The 22,325-nt window shown below is 42.8% G+C and overlaps 1 protein-coding gene and 1 pseudogene across 1 annotated transcript; both read left to right on the top strand.

Annotated features, from left to right (window-relative positions):
* Nucleotides 1-336: 336 nt before the first annotated feature.
* LOC136499994 (uncharacterized) lies at nt 337-6,224 on the top strand (annotated as a pseudogene).
* A 10,235-nt stretch (nt 6,225-16,459) lies between these two features.
* Nucleotides 16,460-19,871, top strand: LOC136500390 (serine/threonine-protein kinase PEPKR2-like). The gene is made up of 3 exons (XM_066495731.1): nt 16,460-17,582; nt 18,977-19,273; nt 19,351-19,871. Exons 1-3 carry the CDS (start codon nt 16,841-16,843, stop codon nt 19,647-19,649), a joined length of 1,338 nt encoding a protein of 445 aa, XP_066351828.1. The 5' UTR covers nt 16,460-16,840; the 3' UTR covers nt 19,650-19,871.
* Nucleotides 19,872-22,325: the final 2,454 nt, after the last annotated feature.

The raw sequence follows: 22,325 nt of genomic DNA, 5'->3' as shown, positions 1-22,325 counted from the left end.
AAGATCAGGCGAGATGACCCTGGTGATGTTGAAGGCGAACGTCCCATGAAGAAAATCCCTGCCAAGATTATGTGGTATGCTCCTATAATACCATGCTTGAAACGTCTATTCAGAAACAAAGACCATGCAAAGTTGTTGCGATGGCATAAAGAAGTCCGTAAGGTAGACAATATGTTGAGACACCCTGCTGATGGGTCCTAGTGGAGAGCAATCGATAGAGAATTTTTGGAGTTTGCAAATGACGCAAGAAACTTAAGGTTTGCTTTAAGTACGGATGGTATGAATCCTTTTGGGGAGCAGAGCAGTAGTCATAGCACTTGGCCTATTACTCTATGTATCTACAATGTTCCTCCCTGGTTATGCATGAAGCGTAAGTTTATTATGATGCCAGTGCTCATCCAAGGCTCAAGGTAACCTGGCAACGACATCGATGTGTACCTGAGGCCACTAGTTGAAGAACTTCTACTTTTGTAGAATAAACCAAGTGTACGTGTGTGGGATGAGCACAAATAGGAGCACTTTGACCTACGAGCATTGTTGTTCGTAACAATCAATGATTGGCCTGCTCTAAGTAATCTTTCAGGACAATCAAACAAGGGATATAATGCATGCACGCACTGTTTTGATGACATTAAAGGTATATTCTTGAAAAAATGTCGAAAGGTCATGTACCTTGGCCATCATCGATTTCTTCCTACGAATCACCCCCTAAGAAAAAAAGGCAAGCATTTTAAAGGTAAGGCAGACCACTAGACCAAGTCGGGCAACTAAACTGGTGAGGATGTACTCAATATGGTCAAGGATGTGAAAGTAGTATTTGGAAAGGCACATGGCAGCGAACCTATTCTGAACGACGCCGACGGTTACGCACCCATGTGGAAGAAGAACTCCATATTTTGGGAGCTACCCTATTAGCAAGTCCTAGAGGTCCGTAGCACGATCGACGTGATGCACCTGATGAAGAATCTTTGTATGAACCTGCTAGGCTTCATGGGCATGTATGGGAAGCCTAAGGACACACTTGAAGCATGACAGGATCTACGATGTTTGAAAGAACGAGACAACCTGCATCAAGAGAAGATAGATGATGGACGCCATTACTTAAGTCCTGCCAGCTACACTCTTAGTAAAGAAGAGAAGGAAAGCATGTTTGAATGCCTAGCAAGCATCAAGGTACCATCTAGATTCTCCTCGAATATAAAGGGTATAATAAATGTGCCAGAGAAGAAATTCCTAAACTTAAAGTCCCATGACTGCCACGTGCTCATAACGCAATTGCTTCCAGTTGCATTAAGAGGAATTCTACCTCCAAATGTATGTCTAGCCACCATGAAGCTATGTGCATTCCTCAATGCAATTTCTCAGAAGGCAATCGATCGAATGGATCTAGCTAAACTACAAAATGATGTGGTTCAATGTCTTATCAGCTTTGAGTTGGTGTTCCCTCCTTCCTTCTTTAATATCATGACACATCTCCTAGTTCACCTGGTCAAGGAGATTAGCATTCTTGGTCCTGTGTTCCTGCATAACTTATTCCCCTTTGAGAGGTTCATGGGAGTCCTAAAGAAATATATTCACAACCGTGCTCGGCTAGAAGAAAGCATCGCCAAGGGCTATGGAATAGATGAGGTTATTAAGTTTTGCGTTGACTTTATTTTCGACCTTGACCCAATTGGTGTTCCTGAATCACGACATGAGGGGAGACTAAGTGCAAAGGGGACACTAGGGAAGAAAATATATATTGGTACGTAGGACAATTATTTTAATAAAGCACACTACGCAGTTCTACAATACTCCTCCTTGGTGGATCCATATATCGAGACACATAAAGAGTTGCTCCGATCCAAGTTTCTAGGGAAGTCTAAAGCTTAGATTACGCGTCAGCACATGGAAACTTTCAATGACTGGTTGCGAAAAGAATGTCGGGGTGATGAGAGTATTGATGAGCAATTGTATTTGTTGGCTAGGCAGCCATCATGGCATGTCCTCACATACAAAGGGTACGAGATAAATGGGAATATATTTTACACAGTAGCCCAAGATAAAAGGAGCACCAACCAAAACAGTGGTGTCCGCATAGATGCCACCGACCCTAATAGAAATAAGCAAACATATTATGGCCGCATAGAGGAGATATGGAAACTAAACTGTGCACCTACTTTTAAGGTACCTTTGTTCAAGTGCCAACGGGTAAAGGCGACTAGAGGCGGGGTAACAGTCGACAACCAGTATGGAATGACAATCATGGACCTCAACAATATTGGGTACAAAGATAAACCGTTCGTCCTTGTCAAGGATGTGAATTAGGTGTTCTATGTCAAGGACATGTCTACAAAACCAAAGAGAGGGAAAAACAACAACGGCCCAATCAATGAGCCAAAGCGCCACATAGTTCTTTCAGGGAAAAGAAACATCGTCGGAATTGAAGATAAGTCAGACATATCAGAAGATTATGAAAAGGATGACCGAATTCCACCCTTTACAGTGAACAAAGACCCAAGCATCTAGCTAAATGATGAGGACACTCCATGCTTACGGCGTGATCATAACTAAGGGATATACGTTAAGAAGAAGTTCACTACTATGCCCACTTAATATATATAGTGATGTTTAATAGTGTGTATTAGAGGTATTATGTAATAATTGTGAATTCAGAGATGTTTATTAGGTGTTTACTTTTTTCTATGTTCAGATTAAATTATTGTTTGATGGTGGGATTCCCATGTCGCACAAAGCAAAAAGCAAAAGCAATGCATCTGATGTGAAAAAATTAGTGAAAATTTTGTATTAGTCCTGGCTTGATATGGTGATGGATTAGACCTATTATGTAATAATTGTGACTTCGGATTTTTTTATCGTGTTTTCATATTTTCTACGGTTTAAATGAATTTTCAACATCAATAAGATATGAAAACTAATTTCCTGTCGAAAAGCAATAGTTGTAATTATTTTAATTAAGTAGTACATTTTTGCATGGTGAAAATTATGATTATTATTTACACTATGTTAAATATTTATATGGTAAAACAAAAGAGTTTAGGTTATAGATTTTTCTTATGTACAATAATGCAAAACCAGGTCTAGGAATTCTTTTTGTAATTTGTTTGCTAATATTTTATTTCCTAGGCAATTAACAACTCTCTGCATATTTATATAAAAGAAATATATAAAAAGGAAAAACTTCTAGAAACCGGTGGGAAGCCAAACTGCAGATCACCTTTACTCCCGGGTTGATCAACCACCCGGGACTAAAGATGGGCTGTGTTTTCGCGGCCCGCCAAAATTCCCTTTACTCTCGGTCCGTGGCTGCACTTGGGACTAAAGGTCAGACTTTTAGTCCCGATTCTAACCATCACCCAGAACTAAAGGACCTTTAGTACCAGGCTATGGCTTCACCTAACCATCACCCGGAACTAAAGGACCTTTAGTCTCGGGCTATGGCTTCACTCGAGACTAAAGGTCCCCCTATATAGCGCCTCCTCTCTTTCCCCTCCATCATCTCTTATTCTTTGCCAAGAGCCACCGCACCGCCACTGCTCCTCATTGCCTCTAGCACCACCTCCACACACATGCACCTCTCTCATCGTCTCTGCCGGTGGCCCAGCTCATACCTCTCCCGTCCGAGCGCGACGCGTAGATCCAAATCCACCACCGTTGTCCTCACCCTCACCCAGATCTGATCTGGAACCGCCTCCATCGTCATCGTTGTCCACGCACGTGCCTACCTCTGGCACTGCCTCGTCATGTGCGCGCTTCGTCCCCAGCCCGCACGAGCATGCCTCCTCTCTCTGGCTAGCCGCTTGTCCCTCGTCCTCGCCGAAGTGCCTCGTCCTCGTCATCACCGCCTCATCACTCGTGCGTCGTCCTCGGCTCCACGCGCCTCGTCTCCATGCCATCCTCACTGGATCTATGTTGTAGTATAGCATGTATGATTACTTTAACTAAAGGTTTTGTAGCTAACGCAAATGTCCTTCTAAATTCTGGTTCCTAGAGCATTGCTGGGTATGGCAGAGCGATGTTTAGGTTTAGGTTTAGGTTTAGGTTTAGGTGCTTAATTTGTCTGATTACATGTGGGTATTTGGACTAATTCTAGGGGGCCAAATTCATCCGATTACATGTCTGTGAAACTACTTTCACTGATGGCGTTGCTTCTTTGGCATTCCATTGTCGCCTTTGGCAAAATGTGAATTTGACGCCATTGTGTTTGCTGAGCTTGATCCAAATTACTGTTTGTCAAAATCTCATGGTGTGTCGCTGCAGTCTGATCATGGTAAACAGTGGAACTCGTGTATATAGTGTTCTAATTTGTTTTGAGAATCACCTAGCAATCGTGTGTTACAAATGACATGGCATCCTTGTCGCGTGGCTTGACAAGAATAGTTCTTAGTTCTAGAAACTAGAGTTTCCGACAAACTGGATATAAACTGGATTTCTTAGCAAAAATTGGATTTTCCGACGAACCAGATATCCTAGCTAAGATTGAATATTTCTAACTAGTTACCGTTTTAATGAGCTTGTAATGAATAAACTTCCATTATCAGTTACTCAATAATTGCGCATTATAAATGACATGTCATCCTTGCCACATTATAAACTTTCGTTATCAGTTACTCAACAACATTCCACCGCCGTTCACGCGTGCCGTATGTCAGCATCCTCTCCTTCCTCGTCCTCACCGGAGTTGATGAGTATATAGTGTATATATGTGTGTGATATAATGATGATCATGTTGTACATGTATGTGAGTGATGATCAGTAAATTGTGTGTGTAAGTGAGTGAGTTAGAGTGAGTGAGTGTGTGTGTGATGTGCATATTTTTTTGGCATAGAAAAAATAGAAAAATAGATAGAGCACATGACTCAGAGTGAGTTATGGTTTGGAGACTTGAATTTCGAGTGTAGTTAATTAATTAATTTTAAGCACATGACTCGATCCATTTTATAGATATATGTTTTTTATTTTTTATAGATATATCTAGTGGTGTAAAAGCTAGATGGCTGCCCCGAGAGACAACATAGATGAAGAAATGATGGATATTATCAACACTGGCACTCAATTTGCCGATGGTGACTAGCAGGATGTAGATGACGGGAGTCAATACCTGGCTCTTAAAAATAACCAAGAAAATATTGTGCAAGAAAATACTGGCGAGGTATATATATTTATATATATATTTGAATATTATATATATATTTGAATATTATATGTATATTTGAATATCTATCATCTATTATGTGTACACATGATATTTATTTATTCTTTTTTTATACGTAGCCCTCTGGATCGACGACCACAACGACGAAAAGCAAAAATATTCAAGGCCCGAAAAAGCCATTGGAGGGGCGCTACATAATATCAAAATTGAATATCGAGACAGGCGAACCACTTGGTCCACATGCAAGGAAATTCATGCAACACTGTGGGTGCCTTGTAAGGGACAGACTTCCGATCAGTGCCCGTGAATGGAAGCAAAAGATCAATGAGCCTCATGTTAGTTTTGTCTCTGATCTTAATAAGAATTTAATTTGGGATGATATCCTTCAATATTTCATGTTGCAAGCAGATGGTTATGATGATATCAACGATGATGAATTGAAGGAGCTAGTTCGAAAGTGGGCTATGAAGAAGATGGCCACACAATTCCAGACTTAGAAGAAATCCCTATACACGAAATATGTCAAGAAGAACCTAATGCCCAATTTCAATACTAGGGGCCCGCTCGCGAAGTTGAGGCCCTACTGGAATAATTTTGTATAGTACAAGACATCAGAAGAGGGTGAGGAACGGGTGAGAAGGAACCAAGAGAATACCCAACATAAGGTATACCACCATGGCATGGGATCAGGTGGCTACGCGACTGCCATTCCCAAGTAGAAAAAAATGGAAGCGGACATTCTTGCCAAGGATATCACACCAGAATCACTCAATTAGCCCAAACACGCAAAGAATTGGTTTTTCACTCATGGGGGAAGACTGGACCTAGAGACTGGGAAGTTGGTTCATGACCCAAAACTCGAAAGAGCAACACAAAAATTTTCTTATGCTCTACAAGCTAAAGCTATTGGTGCGTTCAGGCCCAATAGAGAGAAGGATGAACTGACGTATGCCATCGAGACTGCTGAACACAGTGGCCGAACGAGAGGTTTAGGACAAAATATTTCTTGGGAGCATGGTTTCCCTAACGACGGAGATACCTACAGAAGTCAGCAGAGAAGGAAGGATGAGGAAGCAGTGTGGATCAGCAAGTTGGAGGAATATGTTCATGAGTCACGAGAGGCGTTGCTTCAAGCACAGAAGCGCGAAAAAGACATGCAAGCTAGAATGCTGGATGAAATCATAAAGCAAGTGCAAATAGCAATGAGTGCCCAAAGGCAAGCATTAGATCCAAGAATCAACATTAATATTAGCCCCCCTGATCAGTTGAAAAGCAGCTACGCTTCCACGGAGTTGCCAAATCAAGATGACGCAATGCTACGTTTCCCCGTGAATGACATCACTGCACCGTTTACATCATGTGAGCTATATATTCTAAAAGGGAATGCCACAATTATGGTGGCTCTCGGTGTTTTTTCTCCTCCAGATCCTACCAAGGCACCAAAAATCTATGAGGCAATAATACTACCTGGATATGTTAGCGTCTCAGTGGATAGAGTTAGTAAAGGTTTTAGTGATCTAGCTCTTGACATTTCAGGAGGTGATGGGGAGAAGACTCTAGGAGAAGCAGAGAAGACATTCATACTATGGCGCAAGCGCTACATCATTATTCCTGGGGTCTCTAGTCCATCGCCGCTTCCTCAACTACCAGACAATAGGTGCGGACAAAAGTGAACGAAATAATTTTTTCTCTAATTTTCTATTGACATGCAAGATTAATAATAATAATTTCTTATACCTAATTATTCTTTTTTGTACTCATACAGCAGGGCCTCCGCCAACCTAAGTCCAATTATTCAATCTCCAGATCATCATAGTGCTCCGGGCAATCAGGTGGCAACGCCGCCACCGCCGCCACCTCCAAGGAGGTCTCCAACGCCTCCAAGGAGGTCTCCAATGGCTGTCCCGCCTCCCTTGATGACCAAGAAGTAGCCAGCTCCTAAGAGGTCCGCCCCACAAACAAAGCCATTGGCCCAATAGCCGACAAAGAAGAAAGCCTCCTCTAATCTAGTTATTCCCCAAAAACTGTCTTACGAAAAAAGTGAAAAAGAATTAAATACTGCAGTATAAAAAGATGTGAACAATTTCTTCGAAAAAGTAAGAAAGCAACGAGAAGCAAGGGAAAGGGAGAACCCGGAGAAACCATACTTCTACCTACCTCCAGATCTTCTAAGAAAGAAGGTGGACCAGAAAAAGCGGAAATCTCAAAAGACCCTACCAAAATCAGACTACGACCGCTCTCTCACCAAGTCAATTGAGGCGGCGCAGAAAAAGACTAGAGCAGGGAAAGGTGTTGCACAACTCGAACAACAATCACAACAATCAGTCTCTTCTCTTGTCATTCCTAATGAATATGGTTCAAACTTAGACTTACTGTATGTCGATTTTGAGGACCTGGCTTGGTTTTACGTGGATACCGGTTTGGACCTTGCCCAAGTGCTCGCTGAAGGACCATCTGCTCCGAAAGTGGATCCTTGGAAGAAATTTGAACATAGAAAGAGTCTATACAACCCTAAGGCCTTAGGTGAACTGGGTACGTAAATATACCTACTAAACAAGTGGTACATGGCGGCGTGTGAACGGGGAGAGACCTTTGTTTCTGTTAGAGTTAGAAACCAACATTACTTCCATGGCGATGACGTTATATATGTCGAGTTTTCAGAATTACACCAACTATACCACCTGGACTCTCTCGACAAAAGTCTCATTAGCTACTATTGTCTGTAAGTGTGATTATTTTCTACTATTAAAGTGTATATATATAAAGCTACATATATATATATATATAAATTATATATCCTCACACTATATTTTTATATATGCAGATATGAGATGACAGAACTCAGAAAGAGAAAGGATAATGATGTTGGTTTCATTGATCCAGATGTCATATTCAAACACCCTAATCCCTCGCTTCAATGGAAAGCTGAACTTAAGAAAAATCTCATGAGGTTCTTAGTGAACCAACAAAACAAGGACATACTCTTCCCTTACAATTTCAAGTGAGTGTTAAATAATTAATGTCGATCATATGGACATTTGTTCAATTATTTGCTTACTAGCTAAGCTATCTCCCATATATATATATATATATATACTCTTCCCCTACAATTTCAAGTGAGTGTTAAATAATTAATGTCGATCATATGGACATTTGTTCAATTATTTGCTTACTAGCTAAGCTATCTCCCATATATATATATATATATATATATTGACTCTAGTTAATGTCGATCATATATATATATATATATCTTGACTCTAGTTAATGTCGATCATATTTGTGTATAAAAACATATGCAGCAATCACTGGATATTGATGGTTATCGATATGGCCAATAGTCGGTTGAGCATCTTAGACTCATTAAGAAAAGAGCAAACAGAGTACCAAGACATGATAGATATTATCCAAGGGTAATTTGGTCTCTCTAGCAACTATATATACCCCGATCTCTTAACTGCAATAATTATTAAATGCCAAATTAATTTTTTATTTTATTGGGCGCATTATTTAGAAAAGTTTCATTGAGGACCACCACATGAAACATTGCAAAGCGCCACTGGATGTAATCGCACACAAAGTAAGTACTAGCTACATTTATATATATATAATTCAATTAATACCATGCATGCTTTCAATTCACCGGATCTTTTTTTTCGTAAAAGTGGATTCTGAGGCAAGAACAGGGGAACAACTACTGCGGATACTATGTTTGCGAGTTCATCATGGCGTACGCAAAAAGAACTCCTAAAGAGATCCTCAAAGTACGTTATATAAATATATTCATATATTCACATTTTCTTTTATTGCTCATATATATAAGTAATCACGTGACCAACACACACACACACACACATATATATATATATATATATTAATACTTTTTCTTTAATTTTTATTGAAGACTCTATGGTTGAAGGAAAAAGTCATACGACGTGACCAACTGAAAGTAATTCAAGAGACCATAGTAGGATTTCTTAATGACTAGGTCTTAAACCCCGCCGACAAGTTCTACAATGACGTGAACGAAACATGGAAGCCAAACCAGATGGAGTGAATTTGTTATCCCAAGGATATGATAGAATATACAATGCAAGCTTTATTTGTAATATATATATACATATTATATGTACATAAAATAATGTACAATATATGTATATGCATGTAATATATACGTTAGTTTCATACTTTAGTTTGTATAAAATGTTCGAACATTATAAGCATGTAGAATACGTATATTATTAGCAGCGTAGAATGCGTGTTCGAAAACCTATCCGAAAACCAAAACGAATCATCAATTGAAAATAGAAACAAAAAATAAAGAAAAAAAAAGAAAACCTTTAGTCCCAGCTGGTAATACCAACCAGGACTAAAGGGCCAGCCCACGTGGCCGGGCCGGGAGGCCTCTTTAGCCCCGGTTGGTATTACTAACCGGGACTAAAGGTGGACCTTTAGTCTCGAGTGAGAAATCGGGACTAAAAGAGGAACCCTTTAGCCCCGCATTCGTGCTTCCGGTTGGGAAACCAGGGCCAACCAGGACTGAAGGGGTTTCCCAACCGGGAGTACAGCTCATTTTTGTACTAGTGAAATTGGGTGAATAAGTTTAAATCCCATATCACAATGAGCTAGAAGCTAACATGGTATTAACCAACTATCTATTATATTAGTAATTCAAGGCTCTGAAATGTCACATGGATCTTGACAACATCACTGCTAGCGATGGTATTTCTTACACGTATCTTTTACCTACAAAAATTACGCTATTAGCTGAGAATTTATTCCAGAAGCATATTGGTCACTGTTGCTCTTGCAAAGTAGCATTTTTTTCTTAAGTCAATAACTTTACATTAAACTAATATTTCCCTAATAAATAAAAATTATTGGTCTTATCTGTTCTATTTAAAAGCTTCTCTTCATGCCGAACAATAAGCCATGCTTTTATAGAACATGAAATATGTTGCAATAAATAAAATAACTCAATTTTTACTAGATGGTATGAGTAATTGGGTCAAAATTTTGGGAAATAAAGTAAAGAGCTAGATTATGATATTACTCTACATCCAAAATTTCTGCTTGGTAACCACGGCTAAATGCCATATTTTTACTATCATACTTATGCACACCAATCTTAACGCGTCTGAAAGCGCAATACCACTATTAGTTGTCTTTTCTCATGCATATATGACCTAGAAGGTCAATATACATAATGGATAGATTGATTGTCAATTATACAACAATTAGTGGACATTAGCCCCTGAAGAATTGTTATGGCTAAATTATGGGTTACGTCAGTAACTACAGGTGTTAAGTCTAGAAGGTTGCATATGCATTTGTTGAAACCAAGAACATGCAAAGCAATAGTTATAATCCACCAAAAGTTATGAACTTAACAAGAAGTTGAGGATACTCCTCCTATAGTAGGAAATACACGCAGTATTCATGCAACTGCATTAATAAAGTCTGAGCTCACTACATACAAAAATTATAATAGACCCCCTAATAAAGTGCGTAATATTTTTCAAATAAATCACCACTAAAGCATACATATACACCACTAGAAGTTGGTGAATGGGGAATTTTAGTATTATATTTAATATCTCGGCATTAGGGGGAGATGAATGCCCATTCTATGGAGTGCCTTGATATTTATAAATCAAAACGCACAAATCCAAACTAAACTAGTTGTTTAGTTAGACTCCTCTATTCTATAGTATGGAGTTATGCCAGATAGCTATTTGTATTAATGTGGAGCAACCAAATTGGTTAAAGTCTAAATAAATGCTTCTACCTGAAGTAGATGTGGATATAACTAGGATTAATTTTGTATCCACGTGACTTATTGGCATTTTGATCAAATGATCCTGCAAATAAGATCTATTAGCCTAAGTCAAAAACATATGCTCATGAAGCAAACTCATATTATGTGTGATAAAACTCATCTCTTACTCCTGTAGAGAAATCACCCTGCTGGTGAGTCATCTCACGATGAGGTTCATCCTAAAGATGAAAATCCTAGCAATGTACGCGTACTATAAAGCTAGGAAAATATGGAACATTAATGGATCTATTATTTTGGGAAATAACAAAGATCATTATTAAGATGTTTAAAGTCGGAAAATATTTATCGACACTTGTTTACCTCTATAATTGCTAGATGAGTCTATTTGTGAGAACCCGGATCCGGAACAAAGTCCATGGCAAGAGTGCTTGAAGCTCTCATATCGGGTTAAATGAAATATGCAATTGAGGTTGAACGAAAAATCGGTAAGTGAATATCCTAAACCTGATGTTCGGGTAATTATGAGTTATCATTGAAATCATGGGTGGTGAAAAGGGATGGTTCAAAAGGTCCTGACAGAGACCAGTTCTGGCATAAGTTTTTCAAAATATGTTCCGCTATATAATGAATCTGGCTAATGGCATGAATCAAAATGCGCAATTATGGGATTCTAAAAATCCATGAAGAGCAATATTGGAATCTCATACCAATATTGTCTTTAAGAGAAATGATCGCCCCATAAATATAACAACTCCCTAAAGGATTTTTCTTGAAGGAATATATGGTTAGAAGTCTGAATGCACCAAAATAAGTGAATTCCTTGGAAGGAATAAAGACCCATATAATACTCGAGAGATAAGAATGAAAAGAGGAATAGGAAGGAATGAGCACATGCGCATTTCATGAGATTTTACTATGAGTGTATATATACTTGTGATATAATGTGTTCTCCACTTGAAGTTTTGGAATAATTGAAGTATCCTCTGAAAATCGATATGATATATTTTGGTGTTACTAGCAATACTTTCCCCATTACGCTAGAAATACAGACTTGTGATATCTTACTATGTATTAAAGATAAAGATTCTCAAAGAATTTGGAATCAATCCCAGAAGGAGTTACCACTATTATGAATAGAGAAAATTATAATGATTGATCGCATCTCGAAGAAGCCTGTCATTGCAACTTTAGAGTGCACAAATATGCATCTCGATGTATGCATGATATAATATAATAAATTCTGCTCAGCATTATTCTCTATTCCCAATGTTCTTGAAGAACAACGAAACAAATGTCATGAAGACTAAATGTTAGAAAAATCTTGTAATCTCACTTGCACTATTCCTATCTATATTTATTTCTAAATAATGGTTAATGCCATGAGAATGATTGACTTCACCGAATGTTGTCATCAGGGGAGTATTTACAAGACATTAATCGTCATTCACGAGACTTTGAAAGTCTCATACAATGCCTGGAAGATGTTATTCTAATGGTGACTTTCTAACCTCTATTGAAAGCTCTATCGGCTTTATTGTTTATGTACACTTTATATTTTTACGTCACGAGTTCCATAAGTAAGATGAGGTTAAGATTATGAAATGATCCTTGTAATGTATACGATATACTTGTTAAGTCTCTATGCGCATACGCTTCCTGTAAAAAGCGTTCTTGGCATAGAGAGATAGTTCTACAAGGTCAGGAGGAGAACTTCCCTAAAATATTAACCCTTGATCAGAATTCTAGAGAATTCATAATGATATGATCCAGAAGATCATAATTTTTCCTGAAGACATATGTTGTACTCTTTTTTCCTTGATGAGTTTTCCTAAAGTTTCTCATGTAAGGTTTTTAATGAGGCAACAATGTGCAAATGCATTAAGTGACAATAATGCACTTTTTCTTCATATTTTTTCCCCATTGGGTTCTTTTTGGAGTTTTAATGAGGCATGTATTTGTCATGGTATTCGTCCAATGAGGAGTGTTAAGAATTCCTCAATTAGAGGATTGACCAGAAACATCGGCGCGGCTTTGCCGCGCCCTTCTTGGAGCGGGCCAGCCAGGGATCGCTGAGAATGGCCGAAAGAAATATTGGCTGTGAAGCAAAATAAGCACTCTCATCTCTTGCTCTGCAATTTTGCAGACTCTATCCTACTTAAACCTTGAGCAGAGGACAGGGTTAGATTAAATTAGAGTACCCATAGCTGCCTAGATGGCTTTCTCCAATTATTTCATCCTGATAGCAAAAGTTCGTAGAGCAACTTTAATGTCAGCTTGAAAGTTAGTGCACATGTAAAAAAAACTGCATATATATGCTAGATGGTTGAGTTTAACAGAGATTAGTAGTATTTTATAAGAGGGGTGATATGGTGTAAACCAATTATCATGAAAATTTGTAAAGTGGCTGGGTTCTACATATTCTGTAATGACCTATGCATTTAAAATAAGACTACAGCTAGTACATCTTACATAGAAGATCAACACAGAACCAGAGAAAATAAAAAGAGAAACTTGGAGGTCTATTGTAGCATTGCCACCTTTGTATGTTGACAACGTTCTTAAGAAAAATACCATGTTAATGACTTGTCAACCGTATGGAAACAAAAATATCCATGTAATTCATTTCATGGCCAATCAGCCAGGAGACATCCATGGAGTAGGCAAAGCCAATGTAAGGTGTAAATTCCATTCTATGTCAGATTAGAATAAATAGTCTTTGACTCTTTGTTGTCTAAGTTTAGGGAAAAGAAAAGGGAATCATCTTTCTCCTATTTTGATTGATGCTGTTGCTATAGCCCCAAAAGGGCATCTATGTAGTTGCATGGAAAAGCAGTACCTAATACCGAGCTCTGACCTCAAAATGTAAGCATTTTCCCCACATTAGAAAATTTTGGATCTGACAATAGTTTCAAATATGAAAAAGTGAAAAATATTTAATATTAGCTGTGGAGCAAAAGAACGCTGACAATAGTTTGAAAAAACGAGCCTTCTTACCTCTTGCTGCACAATTGAAGAGGCGGTGGGGTTAGCTCAAATTGCTTAATGGCATGCAATTCAGAGAAGGTTAAGCATTATCATTCCTCATCAACGCTCAATTCATACATTGCCTTGCATTTCTTCTTATATCTTAATCCCATTCATATATATAGCAACAGGGCTTGGAACATTGTGAGTGTAGTAGGTTACAGTATATACATGCAAGGCAACAGAAGGGGAATATATTTTGGAGCTAGAAACATTGTGAACACGGCAAGGAACAGGGCTACAAACATTGTGAACATAGTTGTTGTGGTGGTTGTAGTAAAGATAGTAGAGGTTGTTATCAGTATGAAAAATATCATCTAAGGAAAAATCTTAGCAATTCATACTGCTATAAACGCAATAACATGCTTCCTTGTTTGTTTCATTCTTTCTTTGGAAGCCAGAAACAAATTTGCTTGAGGCCAATAATTAATTAGATGCAAAGAGGACATCAATGTGCCTGGTCGGGCAGCAGAATCAAAGCTGGACCCAGGCCGGTCTGGAGAGAACCATGGCCGGCATCATCAGCGCTTCCACTCCATCTCATCTTCCACCTCGCACCGGCACAGTCATTGCTGAACGCTGCATTGCTCGGCGGCCACCTATCCTGCGAGGCCACGACCCCCTGCTGCGCCGCTGGCCGAATTTCCTATGGCTATGTCATAGATGGAGCAAGAGGTCTACGATCAAAGTTTATGATAAATCTATTAATCTACATAAATCTCATTTTATAACAGGTTCTAAATATAGGGAAAGATCCTGCTAAACTCTTTTCCAATCAATTGTGTTCCTATGTTTTGGAGGAACATAAACTCAATTCTGTAGGTTTCATCAGTACAAGGAATGTGGTGTCTTGTACCTGTTAATCACAGCAAATGGTTGATCAATGTGATTAATATGCTATATAACTAATATTTGCTTAAGCGTGTGTAGGTGCAGAATGAACTTACCTCCAATCAATCCGAGTGAATGAACAGCCTTGTTTTGCATTTATAAGCTGGAGCAAGTTTGAGCTTCTGTAAAGCCGGAAGTGGTATCAGTAAAAGTAACAATTATGGGAGCTAATCAGATAAAATCGAGAAATGGAAAATGCTATTTTTTAGCTAACCTTTTTCAGTGAAACGATCTATTGGTTGCAGCTACAGAAGTGTTCTAAAAGCATCTATATTAGGGGTTATTTTTGTTGTTCTGAATACTTTGTCTGAAAGGCTTTGCTGAAAAATAAATAAATGTGCCATACCCAATAGGTAATAGCTAGGTAATCTGTGATGGCAAGCACGAGACCTGGCGATCCGCTCGCGGCGCTGCGATACGCCAGCCATACAAGGCTGCAGCACAGCATGTGCAGTGCATAGCTCGCTATGGCTATCCGCGGCGCGTACAAGAGGGCCACAGCATGGAAACATGCACACTGCACGCCGTGGCATTTGCATGATGGCAAGTTGGGCACTTTCCACAGTTGCGCCGTGGCTTGCCTCGAGCCGAGAGACAGTAGACACTGCGACGCGCAGCAGGCCGGTGGGACTCCCCATGGTGTGCTTGGCATTTTGTCGAACAAGCAGCGAGCGTGATCCCTGGCATCGCGCGGTCGTGCCTACTACGACTCCTGGCATGGAATCACCGGCCGCCATGTAGTTTGAGGCACGGTGGCAGTATATCTGGGAGTGGGCTAGAGAGGTGGATGCGCCAGCCCCGTGCATCGGTGCATGTGCGGCCATCAGCCGCAGCTGCTCCGCCGCTCGAGCGCGCCGGCGACGGCGGAGTTCCAAGTGGGCTACCTGGCTACGAAGTACGAACTGCTCTCTAGCCCAGACATCCTGGTCGCGAAGCTGTTGGCTCGGGAGTGTTTTTTTCGCCGGATCGGCTTCCCCGTGGGAACTGGGTGCAGCCAGTGTGGTGCGGCGGGCTGTTCGTGGGGGAGTAAGGCAACCTATTTGCCTGCCGTTGGACGGTTCGATCATGATCTGACGGCCGAGAAATTGAAGGCGACGTGGCCCAATCACTGGCGGGCGTTTGGCTCAGATTTGGAGAGATAGAGATAGAGATGGGCTCGTACCATATACCTCCCGATGGGCTCCCACCGGCATATCCCAAAATGTAAATTTTGGCACTATGCAAAAAGAAGATTTTCGGTCACATCAAATTTGCGGTACATGTATGGAGTACTAAATATTGACGAAATCAAAAACTAATTGCACAGTTTGGTTGTACTTTGCGAGACGAACGTTTTGAGTCTAATTAGTCAACGATTGGATAATTATTACTAAATACAAACGAAAGCTACAATACGCTACAGTGCTGATGCATTTCAGGCGGCGCCGGTTCAGGCGGCAACTAAACGCCCCCCTATATAAAAGACCTGCATAAGAGAGCGGATCCTTAATCCGTGAACAGACCAATTCTTAACAGTCCGCAGTCTGCAGCGACAAAGCGCCGTCTGCTTGTTCCGGCTAGGATATTGAAAACGCCCACCCCACATCACATGGGCATCGTGACGCCCCAGGACCACAAAACCACTCAAGAAACCTCGCGTAGCTTCGCCGCGCGGCGCGACACGCCACGCGCCACGCGCCACACGCCGCCAGGCCGCATCGGTTACGCCGTGCGCCAACGAACCACGCTGGCGCTCGTGCTCGCGCCCCAGCTCCGCTCCGCTCCCCCCACCCCAAAAAAGCCTCGTCCTTTGCGTCACCTCGACGCCACATCTCTCCGAGCCCCACCCGCCGAGCCGGTGCCCCGCCCCACAATCAGACCCCCGCTGCTGCCCCGATCCGTCCCCCTCCCTCCCCCACCGCCGACGCGCGATGTGCGGGAGCCGGAGGCGGCGCCGCCAAAACCCAAGCTAGGAGTGGGAGATTCCGATCCTCCAAGCGCGCGCACGCGCCATGGAGCCGGTGCCCCGGAAGCGCAAGGGCGCGCCCCCGGCGTGCTCCGCCGCCAGGTCCCTCCAAGATTTGGCCTCCCGCAAGCGCGCCTGCCGCGGTTCCGAGCCGCAGCAGTCCCCCCGCCGAGCCGACGCGGCCGCCCCCGCCGTGGTGATGACGGCCCCCGCGGCGAGCGGCGCGTCGGCGTCGGCGGGGGTCCTCCCGGGGCGCGGGCTCAAGCGGAAGGTGGGCTGCATCGACAGCGCCACGCGGATCGGGCGGCGCAAGCGGCTGGAGAGCGAGTACGACCTCGGCGAGGAGATCGGGCACGGCAAGTTCGGGTCCGTCCGCGTCTGCCGCCCCAAGGCCGGGGCCGGGGCCGCCGCCCGGGGCGAGGACGAGTTCGCCTGCAAGGCGCTGCCCAAGAACGCCGGGGACACGGCCCACCGCGAGGTGGAGATCATGCAGCACCTCTCGGGCCACCCGGGCGTCGTCACGCTCAGGGCCGTCTTCGAGGACGCCGACGCCTTCTACCTCGTCATGGAGCTCTGCCACGGCGGACGGCTCCTCGATGAGGTGGCCAGGGAGGGTAAGCTCTCGGAGCGCCGCGCCGCCAATGTGATCAAGGAGCTCATGGCCGTCCTCAAGTACTGCCACGAGATGGGCGTCGTGCATAGGGACGTCAAGCCGGAGAATGTTCTGCTCACCAAGGCTGGAAGGTTGAAGCTTGCAGATTTTGGATTGGCCGTGCGAGTTGCTGAGGGTGAGTACCTAGAAAGATTGCCACTTCTAGGTTTGTCAGTTCACGTGTATCATATATATGGTTACTAATGAGTAGTCGATATGATTCTGTTCTGACAATGTAGTTCCCTGAAAATGCTGCCAGATCAGTAGATCACAATGGTGGAGAACGAGAATTACTCAATATAGGAAGATTTAATCACATCAAATTCTTATGGTGTTGTAGTGGTTACTATCTTGTCGTTGTGCTCAAATTCTGCATTAGGAAGAATGGGTTATTTTTGCTAATGCACGCATAAAACTAGGTCTTTGGCAGGGTTTTCCAGTTCATGCTGCATTTGCACATTGTCACTAGCATAAGGCATTTTTCAGGGGATTTGAAATGTGCAAGTTGTGTTTTCAGTGATGACTTGGTATCAGATATTCATTCACTGTGTCATTTTGTTTTGTTAGGTCTGTCAAGAGTCGAAGTGGTGCTAACTTGGTAGTTGCAGTTAGTTGTTGTCATCCGGAGGTAGTTGTTACTTCCATGGAGTTCTGGATATTTGGGTTCACAGCATCAATAGAATGACATCATGATGGTCAGGTAGTCAGGTCATCGTTACTGGTTCATCGGTCTTGTGGTTTTAAGGCATTTGTGTGCGCTAGGTATAGCAGCTTAACTGGCTTTAAGGCCAGTGATAATTTCCTCAATTATTTTGTCAAGTATTAGCAGTTTTCTTGTGTATGTGACCAAACTAACACTAACATGTCTTTGTTTTTCCTGTAAAATTATGTATGAAACCATGGTGTGATTATATTGACTGGCCTTACCCTGTTTTCTTTCAATGCACTCATCGTTGTACAAGCAATATGGTGAAACACAATTCGTTGCATATGACAATCATGATTTTTCTTTCTAGAATATTGACAGATTGTTTGATCATTAATTTTCTGAGCAGTAATCATGGCTATTCTTGTTGTGTCTCACAAATAGACCTTTTTTCGTTCCGAGCTCTAGCACATTGATTCTTTGGCGAAGTGATTCTATTTGATTCCAGTGGGAGAGCAAGGTGGGGAGCAGAGGATTGATTCTGGAGTGATTTTGGTGGAGATTGAATAGGGAGCAGTGAGGAGCATTTTTTTTAGCTCCTACCAGAATCTGTGCGCAGCTTTGCTGTTTGGCTGAGGAGTGATTCTCAGGGAGAATCTGCTCCGAGGAGCTGTGCCAAATGCCCCCTTAGATTTTGTGATATGATCTGGCTTCTTTGTTAATATCTGTTAGATCTTTATTTTACTTGAGGTTACAAAGGTGTTCTCTGGCTAGAAAAAAAGTTGCATCTAGGTCAAAACTAGATGATGCTTTGAATCGTGTCTTTGGCTCTTTTACTTGCTGCAGGTTTGATGTTCACTAATATGTTCCTCAACTTTGAGCAGGTCAGCAATTGATTGGTGTTGCTGGCAGCCCCGCATATGTGGCACCTGAGGTTCTACTAGGAAATTACTCGCAAAAGGTAGATGTTTGGGCTGCCGGGGTGCTTCTGCATGTTCTATTGATGGGCACTCTTCCATTCCAAGGAAATTCTGTCGAAGCCATCTTTGATGCTATAAAGACTGTCGAGCTTGACCTTCACAGCAGTCAGTGGGCATCGGTGTCAATGCTTGTTCGCGATCTCATTGGCCGAATGCTTAATCGAGATGTCTCTTCAAGACCCGATGCCGAAGATGTTCTCCGTAAGTTCAAGCATCCTTATAGCTTATGCTTCTTTGATGTGATTTCGCATTGACTCTTCCAATGGTTTTGAACACAGGGCACCCCTGGGTCTTATTCTACACTGAATGCCCGCAGAAAGCTGAATTCTCTGACCTATGGGGTACTAACAAGACTGCAACTCCCATGATTCATAGGGAGAGAGTTAAGTTTGATTACTGCGAGTCTTTATCTTCAGAATCCTCAAGTGACAACTCTGAAGATCAAGATGAATGTGGTATAGTTGACGCACTGGCGACAGCAATAACACAGGTGAGGATATCGGAGCCCAAGAGGACTCGGCTGTTCAGCCCAGCCAACGGGCTGTTGCCGCCAGGCAGGAACACTCTCCGAACATGAAGAGGAATCCGTGTGTGGCTTTCTGACTTTGACCTACCTAGCCAGCCCCCTTGCTTGTATATACGAGCTCTGTGATTTTGTAGATGTAAAATTGTTTGCCGTGGTTAATGTTTTGCAATTGCTAGCTCGCTGAGGCTGCAGTCCTCTGTAAATATATCCACTGTTGTCATCGTTTTTCTTTACATCGATGACGCCATAATTGATTCGTTTTCGTTTTCGTTTCGTGCGCGTGGAATGGATAGTGCCATTGTTGTCACGGTGCGTTTGTGGGCTTCTAAAGCGTCCAAAGCGGCGATGGAATACCTTCCTTTTCGCTGATGTTTGATTCTTGTTCCCTTGTTCGCTGACGTTTGTGTTTGTGGGCTTCTAAAGCAAGAACTTGTTCTGCTTGCCCTCTGGGCCTTAGGTTGACCACTCGTACGCAGTGGGCCGGTGAGAAAAGGTGCCCTCTGGGCCTTAGACTCATGGCCCGTTTGGTTATAGTGGAACGAGCCTAGGAATTATCCCAACCGACGAAGCTTATACAAATTTAGCTAGCATTCCTGCTTGGAATTTTTCATGATAGTCATTCCAGGGAACGAACGAGGCCTTGAGAAATTTGCAACGAGCAAATCTATGGAGCGACTGCATGCAACTTCCTCAAGTTGGTTGTGTCCGCCTTTTGGAACCGACGGATCCGATGTCGGACTGGACGGAAAGCCATCGCCATCGTGCCATGTCGGACTGGACGGAAAGCCATCGCCATCGTGCCTCCCCCCCCCCCCCCCCCCCCCCCCCCCCCCCCCCCCCCCCCCCCCCCCCCCCCCCCCGTGTTGTCTCCATCAGGGCAGTGTTTTCAGCAGCGCAATCGATCGACGAAACCCTCGGTTATTCCCGGGGGCGGCGGGGAAAAGCCCAGACATGATGTGCTCTTTCAGTCTCTTGCTACTAGGCCCCGTACTGTCTAATAGTGTGCTAACATGATGGTCGTTTTACAACATCTGCCCAGTTCTTGTTCGCCGCTCGTTTGTGCATGGCATGAACAAAACATCGATCGATCGCCTGATAGATTGCTCCCGCGGTCCACACGCACGGCCAGTATAGGAGTACGTACGTAGCTAACTCGCATATACTCTAATAGCCACAAGGCTAAAATTGAAGTCATGGCTACCTCGCATAGGCACATGGCTGCCTGCTCCATATGACCATATGGTGGTATTGGTCCGTATAGATCGCGTGTGAAAAGATCAAGGAGCATTTCCATGCGCTGCCGTGTGGTCGCATGCATATGCATGGCCGGCGTCCTTTGTGCAAGGAGAGCTGGAGAGAAGGAAAAGCGAGTGAGGGGGAAGAAAGAAATCATAGCAACCATGAGGGTTAGAGTAGAGACAACGATGGACTGGAAATGTCCTGCCCGCAGCTCGCCGCAGTGTGCCTGTGTGCGGTCTGCGGTGCGCTGCGCTGCCATCGGGCCTCGGCTACCTCACCTGGCCAATGGCGTTGGCCTGCCCTTGCCCGGCCGGCTCGCTTCATCTTCATTGCTGCTGCATGCCTGCGCTGCGCGCGCACTCGCTGCTGGTGAATCTGTGCGCACTGTTCGTGCACGGGTAAATAATTACGACGCGCAACCCAGTCGGCAGTCGCGCGCCTCGTTTCGAATCACCGCGGTGAAAAGAATTGCCGTACGAGAGGAGGGAGACAGTGTGAAGCGGGTGCTCCTTGCTCGATCAGCTTTGCGCAGTTTCCGCTGAAAGTGTTGCAGCTCCAACTAGTCGCCATCGTGCAAGCGGTCAGGAAATTGTCCGTACCGGCAGTGCCGGCACTAAGTTAGGGCGTGTTTAGTTCCGGAAATTTTTGGCTTTTGGCTACTGTAGCACTTTCATTTTTATTTGACAAAAATTATCCAATTATGGAGTATTTAGGCTTAAAAGATTCGTCTCACGATTTCTCGGCTAACTGTGTAATTAGTTTTTTTTTTTCGTCTACATTTAGTACTCCATGCATGTGCCGCAAGATTCGATGTGACGGTTACTATGTAAAAATTTTTGGTTTTTGGGTGAAACTAAACGGGGCCTTAGGCCACGAGGTGGACGGCCGAGCGCCCAAGCGGAGGAGGGGCTAAGCCCAGAAATATAAATTCTCAGGTCCTATAGTTTATTAGACATTAGTAAACTAATAAGAAGATAGATATAGAACTAGCTAGGCGGTTCAAAAAGATAATATTGACATTTCTTTTCTAGTTTCATTTCCCCATGGCCCTTGGGTAGAGAGGAGGCGAGGAGTCACGCTACACACAACACACTTTGATCGTGAGTTCGGGACGTGCGCCTTACACGCGCGGAGCTGGCGAGCCGCGCCGCCACGAAGGGCTAGACTACCAGAGGCACGGACACGGCGCACGAGGATGGCGACCAGGCAGGGCTCCACGACGACGACATCTTGATTCTTTGGTTCTTATGAATTGCGATCACCGATTAGTTGTTTAGGCCCAAGGTATTTTTTTTCTTTTTATTTTTAATCCAAATTAATTATTTGTATAGTATTTCAGACTTCTAGTACTTTGTACCTATATAGTCATATTTTTCTTCTAATTTACATGTTAGAATTTTATAATGTTACCTAAGAAACATTTGTTATGGGTGAGAAAAGAAAACGAATATATTATTTTTTTAATCTACATTATTCCTCGGTAATTAT

The sequence above is a fragment of the Miscanthus floridulus genome, chromosome 13 (assembly GCF_019320115.1).
Source record: "Miscanthus floridulus cultivar M001 chromosome 13, ASM1932011v1, whole genome shotgun sequence".
In the NCBI taxonomy this organism is placed as follows: Eukaryota; Viridiplantae; Streptophyta; class Magnoliopsida; order Poales; family Poaceae; genus Miscanthus; species Miscanthus floridulus.
This window is presented reverse-complemented; position numbering and strand designations above follow the sequence as displayed.

What these genes read in the sequence shown, in the direction of transcription:
- LOC136500390 (XM_066495731.1), top strand. Translation starts at nt 16,841, where the DNA reads ATGGAGCCGGTGCCCCGGAAGCGCAAGGGCGCGCCCCCGGCGTGCTCC. An exon ending in GGCCGTGCGAGTTGCTGAGG is followed by an intron (nt 17,583 to 18,976) that starts GTGAGTACCTAG and finishes AACTTTGAGCAG; the next exon opens with GTCAGCAATTGATTGGTGTT. An exon ending in CGATGCCGAAGATGTTCTCC is followed by an intron (nt 19,274 to 19,350) that starts GTAAGTTCAAGC and finishes TTTTGAACACAG; the next exon opens with GGCACCCCTGGGTCTTATTC.